Below are 6,890 nucleotides of genomic sequence, written 5' to 3' on the forward strand. Positions count from 1 at the left end.
CGCGATCAGCAGTTCGTGACCCGTCTGACCGTCCCTACACTCGGCCGGATAATCGTACGAGTGATCAGGATGGAGACAAACACGAAATCGCCGTCACTCCACGCTTCCAATGATTCTGCTCTTCGGCACGTAATCGTGGCCTCTAAGCAGTCTCGGGCGAGGCGGCGGCAGAGTGTCAGTGACCGTGCAAAGTCCGATCGCTCCTATCTGACCCGAAATCCGCGATCGAACGACGTCGTACCCGTCAGACCATCCAGGCACCTGGACGATGTTCGGACAAGTGGCCTGAGTGGAGACGCACACTAAACCTTGGTCACTCCACGGGACGCACGAGTCTACCCTTTGGCATGATACATGGCCTCGGAGTATTCTCGGATATTGGTCACGGCAGAGTGTCCACGATCGTGCAAGGCGCGATCGTCTCGATTCAGTAGAGACGTGCACTAAACCTCGATTATTCCACGGGACCTATAAGTTCACCCTTTGGCACGATACGTGGCCTCGGAGTGATCTCGGACAAAGGTCACGACAGAATACTCGGGATCGTGCGATGCTCTTTCGTACCGATTCGGGGGAGACTCGCACTAAACCTCGGTCGCTCGACGGGACCCAGGAGTCTACCCTTCGGCACGATACGTGGCCTCGGAGCAAGCTCTGATAAGGTCTCGACAGAGTAGCCGCGATCGTACGGAGTACAATCGCCTCGAATCTGGTCGAGACCCACAACAAACCTCGGTAATTCCACGGGACCAAGAAGAGTACCCTCTGGCACGGTGCGTGGCCTCGGAGTACCCTCGATTAAGGTCACGGCAGAAGAACCCTGATTGTGCGAAGTGAAATAGTCTCGATCCAGACGAGACTCACAGAAAACCTCAGCAGTCCCTCGGAACCCAGGAGTTTACCCTTTGGTACGTTTCGTAGCCTCAGAGTACGCTCTGTTGAGGTTTCGGAAGAACCACCGCGATCATGCGATGATTGACTGTCTCGCTTCGACCCGTATAGTACGTACCGTATCTTTGAAACGATACTTATACGTACCCTATACTAATATTTATGTTTGAAGGACGAAGTGAATCCACTGTGTCTGTTCGACGCGATAATCGCACGCTTCGCGACGCGTTTCTATCTCTGCGCGACGCAGTTCTCTAAATTTTACAAAATCGTGTCGTACCGACACACGGCGCCTTCCACTCGCCGTCGCTCCTAAATAGTACTCGCGACTTGCTCGCTGCAAGTAATCTACACTGACACTAGTAATGCTTCACTTCGGAATTGATAATTAAACATTTCTCGATCAATCTTTAGGCGAGTGAAAATTATGTAATTTCGTTTGACTACTACTCGGTCACGTCCGAGAGTCACGGAGCTTTATATAAAACGTTTCGACAGTGCCACGGCGCGGTTTGCGCTCGTGACTCCTCGGTTTGAGGCGCGTACGCGTTGAGAGCAGGAAGGACGGTTTGCCTTGCTCTGCCGAGTCGGTTTGACTCCTCGAACGGGTACCGTGTTTCGTCGAACAGACACAATTCTTAAGCGCGTGTTTCTCGGACCGCTTCCAGACGTAGAGTGCTGGATCGCTGGCTCGCATCGACCTCCTTCGATCATTATCGAGTGGGGATCGATGCGTGCGCAACTCGACAAGGATCGCGATATCTCGCGATCCCTCACTATCTCCGAACTCGCGAACAACGTAGTATGGTACGGTGGTGGGGTCGTATCGCCGACCGATGCGTGCGGTATATGTGTATGTAACCGACACGGTTACAGAGGATAGGATAGGATGGAGGATAGGATGGGATAGAGGATATGACAAGATAGAAGATAGGATAGGATAGAGGATAGGATAGGATAGAGGATAGCATAGGATAGAGGAATAGGATAGGATAGAGTATAGGATTGGATCGAGGATAGGATAGGATAGAGGATAGGATAGGATAGATGATAGGATGGGATAGAGGATAGGATAGGATAGAGGATAGGATAGGATAGGATAGCGGATAGGATAGGATAGTGGATAGGAAAGGATAGAGGATAGGATAGGATAGAGGATAGTATAGGATAGAGGATAGGATAGGATGGAGGATAGGATGGGATAGAGGATATGACAAGACAGAAGATAGGATAGGATAGAGGATAGGATAGGATAGAGGATAGCATAGGATAGAGGAATAGGATAGGATAGAGTATAGGATTGGATCGAGGATAGGATAGGATAGAGGATAGGATAGGATAGATGATAGGATGGGATAGAGGATAGGATACGATATAGGATAGAATAGGATAGAGGATAGGATAGGATAAACGATAGGATACGATAGAGAATAGGATTGGATAGAGGATAGGAAACGATAGAGGATAGGATAGGATGGAGGATAGGATTAGATAGAGGATAGGAAAGGACAGAGGATAGGATGTGATAGAAGATAGGACAGGATAGATGGTAGTATACGGTAGAGGATAGGATAGGATAGAGGATAGTATACGATAGAGGATAGGATAGGATGGAGGATAGGATGGGGTAGAGGATATGATAAGATAGAAGATAGGATAGGATAGAGGATAGGATAGGATAAATGATAGGATAGGATAGAGGATAGGTTAGGATGGAGGATAGGATGGGATAGAGGATAGGATAAGATGGAGGATAGGATGGGATAGAGGATATGATAAGATAGAAGATAGGATAGGATAAAGGATAGGATACGATAGAGGATAGGATTGGATAGAGGATAGGATAGGATTGAGGATAGGATATGATAGAGGATAGGAAAGGCCAGAGGATAGGATGTGATAGAGGATAGGATTGGATAGAGGATAGGATGGGATAGAGGATATGATAAGATAGAAGATAGGATAGGATAGAGGATAGGATGGGATAGAGGATACGATAAGATAGAGGATAGGATAGGATTGAGGATAGGATATGATAGAGGATTGGATTGGATAGAGGATAGGATACGATGGAGGATAGGATAGGATGGAGGATAGTATTGGATAGATGATAGGATAAGATGGAAGATAGGATAGGACTGAGGGTAGGATGTGATAGAAGATAGGATAGGATAGATGGTAGGATGCGGTAGAGGATAGGATTGGATAGATGGTAGGATACGGTAGAGGATACGACAGGATAATATAGAGGATAGGATAGGATAGAGGATAGCATATGATAGAGGAATAGAATAGGATAGAGGATAGGATACAATATAGGATGGGATAGGATAGAGGATAGAATGGGATAGAGGATAGGATACTATGGAGGATAGGATGGAATAGAGGATAGGATGGAATAGAGGATAGGATGAGATAGAGGATAGGATAGGATAGAGGATAGGATATGATAGAGGATAGGATAGGATAGAGGATGGGATACGATAGAGGATGGGATAGGATAGAGGATAGGATATAATAGAGGATAGGATTGGATAGAGGATAGGATAGGATGCAGGATAGGATAAGATGGAGGATAGGATGGGGTAGAGGATATGATAAGATAGAAGATAGGATAGGATAGAGGATTGGATAGGATAAATGATAGGATATTATAGATGATAGGTTAGGATGGAGGATATGATGGGATAGAGGATAGGATAAGATGGAGGATAGGATGGGATAGAGGATAGGATAGGATTGAGGATATAATGTGATAGAGGATAGGATTGGATAGAGGATAGGATTGGATAGAGGATAGGATAGGATGGAGGATAGGATAGGATGGAGGATAGGATAGGATGGAGGATAGGATGGGATAGAGGATAGGATAGGATTGAGGATAGGATATGATAGAGGATAGGATTGAATAGAGGATAGGATACGATAGAGGATAGGATAGGATGGAGGATAGGATAAGATAGAGGATAGGATGTGATAGAAGATAGGACAGGATAGATGGTGGGATACCGTAGAGGATAGGATAGGATAGAGGATAGTATACGATAGAGGATAGGATAGGATGGAGGATAGGATGGGGTAGAGGATATGATAAGATAGAAGATAGGATAGGATAGAGGATAGGATAGGATAAATGATAGGATAGGATAGACGATAGGTTAGGATGGAGGATAGGATGGGATAGAGGATGGGATAAGATGGAGGATTGGATGGGATAGAGGATAGGATAGGATTGAGGATAGGATATGATAGAGGATAGGATTGGATAGAGGATAGGATACGGTAGAGGATAGGATAGGATAGGGTAGGGGATAGTATAGGATAGAGGATGTAATAAGATGGAGGATAGGATGGGATAGAGGATATGATAAGATAGAAGATAGGATAGGATAGAGGATAGGATGGGATAGAGGATATGACAAGACAGAAGATAGGATAGGATAGAGGATAGGATAGGATAGAGGATAGCATAGGATAGAGGAATAGGATAGGATAGAGTATAGGATTGGATCGAGGATAGGATAGGATAGAGGATAGGATAGGATAGATGATAGGATGGGATAGAGGATAGGATACGATATAGGATAGAATAGGATAGAGGATAGGATAGGATAAACGATAGGATACGATAGAGAATAGGATTGGATAGAGGATAGGAAACGATAGAGGATAGGATAGGATGGAGGATAGGATTAGATAGAGGATAGGAAAGGACAGAGGATAGGATGTGATAGAAGATAGGACAGGATAGATGGTAGTATACGGTAGAGGATAGGATAGGATAGAGGATAGTATACGATAGAGGATAGGATAGGATGGAGGATAGGATGGGGTAGAGGATATGATAAGATAGAAGATAGGATAGGATAGAGGATAGGATAGGATAAATGATAGGATAGGATAGAGGATAGGTTAGGATGGAGGATAGGATGGGATAGAGGATAGGATAAGATGGAGGATAGGATGGGATAGAGGATATGATAAGATAGAAGATAGGATAGGATAAAGGATAGGATACGATAGAGGATAGGATTGGATAGAGGATAGGATAGGATTGAGGATAGGATATGATAGAGGATAGGAAAGGCCAGAGGATAGGATGTGATAGAGGATAGGATAGGATACAGGATAGGTTGGGAAAGAGGATAGCATAGGATAGAGGAATAGGATAGGATAGAGGATAGGATACGATAGAGGATGGGATAATATAGAGGATAGGATAGGATACGATAGAGGATAGGATTGGATAGAGGATAGGATAGGATTGAGGATAGGATATGATAGAGGATAGGAAAGGACAGAGGATAGGATGTGATAGAGGATAGGATTGGATAGAGGATAGGATAGGATGGAGGATAGCCTAGGATAGAGGATAGGATAGAGGATAGGATAGGATAGGATAGAGGATAGGGTAGGATAGATGATAGGATTGGATAGAGGAGGGGACCAAGGGGATATGGGCTTAGTAGTGGTGATTCGGATCCACTGCTAGGTATACCACAGTGGTGGTGGTCATATCCCTAAAATCCTCTACGCTCCACCTCCTCGTGGTGGTCCCTGGGAACACACATAGTTGTGTGTTGCTAACGGAGCGAGGGGTATTCCGCGGGAAGTAGTCCCAATGATGTGTGAGGCGATGCCGGCGGGATCTTCGGATCCTGGCAGGGCCTCCCTTGCCGGTAAGGCTCACACGGAGGGATGAAAAACCGCGGAATGGGTCCTGCGATAACGACCGGGGAGGTCGCCGCAGGGCTCTTGCCGTAAACCGGTGGTCATGTTTTACCGGAACGGTGGTCTTGCCTTAACCGGCCGGGCCGCGAGGATGATAACCTCTATAAAAAAATCCCCAACCCTAAGGTTAGGTGCGCGGTGAGAGGGTACGCCCTGGTAACAGGGCGTGGCTGGTGGGGTACACCAGTCGCGAGCGCACCAACCACCACTGGACACCTGGCGCCTCCAGTGAGTATCTAGCCTTACCCGGGTAGTGGGGGCTCTGCCCGGGTGGACCTCATTTCCCGCCATTCTCGTGGGACTAATTATGGAGTATCAAAATAAAAACATAGAGGGAAAGGAGGGGGAACCACACCCGGAAGTGGTTGAGGGGGGAGCTGTGGTGGCAGTGCCACCACAGGTTATGGGGCCACCGGCCCCAGTGGATGGAGACCGGCCCAAGGCCAAACCGGTCAGAGGTTTGGCGGGACGTGGCGGGCTCGACGGGGAGGGGGACCGTGGATCGGTCGGCTCGATCAGGTCGATTTTATCGATCAGGTCGGCCAGTACGACTCCCTCCACCAGCGGCGCGGGCGCTAGGCGCCCGCTCCCCCTGACTCCGGGGAGGGCTTCGCCGACCCCGGCCGACAAACGGGATAAGCTGGACGGGGACGTGAGGTTTTCCGAGCTTCCCCGTCCGGAGGTGAGAAGTCTGCTCCCCGGGGAGCTGACCGCTCTCCTCGTCGAGCTGGCCAATGAAAACCGGGACATGGCCGGGAGGAGCCGGAACCTAAAAGGGACGTTCGTCAAAGGGTTCCGCGACTCCTCCGACCTGATCGAGGAGGTCGCCAACGAGATAGACCGCAGGGGCTTCCCGGGGGGAATCCCTGCGGCTGGCTCTGGCCCCTCCTCCCTCACGGATCCCGAGACCGGCTTCCTGCGGGAGCGCTGCGCGGCCCTTGAGAGGGAGTTGCGGGAGACCCGCGACTCCCTCGAAGCCATCAGAGGGGAGCTGATGGCTGTCAAGCGGCTGCGCGACGCTCCCCCCCTGCCGGTACCCGCTGTCGTCGGGGATGCCGGGGCGCCCGCGTCGGACCTGATGGTCCAGATGCGGGCGCTCATGGAGGCTGGGCTGAGCTCCATCCGCCAAGAAATGCGGGTGGAGCTCCGGCGCGCGGTCGCGGCCGTTGTCCCGGCTGCGGGGGCGAGTAAGCCGCCCCGCCCGTCGCGCCGCGTGCCGCAGGCCCCGCCGGGGCCTGCGCCTGCGCCTGCGCCTGCGCCTGCGCCGC

At 49.4% G+C, this 6,890-nt stretch overlaps 1 protein-coding gene across 1 annotated transcript in view; it reads right to left on the reverse strand.

Annotated features, from left to right (window-relative positions):
- The window catches only part of LOC143363666 (uncharacterized), a 198,028-nt gene extending 192,115 nt beyond the window's left edge, over window positions 1-5,913 (reverse strand). The window contains exon 1 of the mRNA XM_076804223.1: window positions 5,899-5,913. Within this exon, the coding sequence (XP_076660338.1) occupies window positions 5,899-5,913 (15 nt within the window). The remainder of the gene's footprint in view (window positions 1-5,898) is intronic.
- Between the last annotated feature and the right edge of the window lie 977 nt (window positions 5,914-6,890).

This window comes from Halictus rubicundus, unplaced genomic scaffold, assembly GCF_050948215.1.
Source record: "Halictus rubicundus isolate RS-2024b unplaced genomic scaffold, iyHalRubi1_principal scaffold0087, whole genome shotgun sequence".
Taxonomy (NCBI): domain Eukaryota; kingdom Metazoa; phylum Arthropoda; class Insecta; order Hymenoptera; family Halictidae; genus Halictus; species Halictus rubicundus.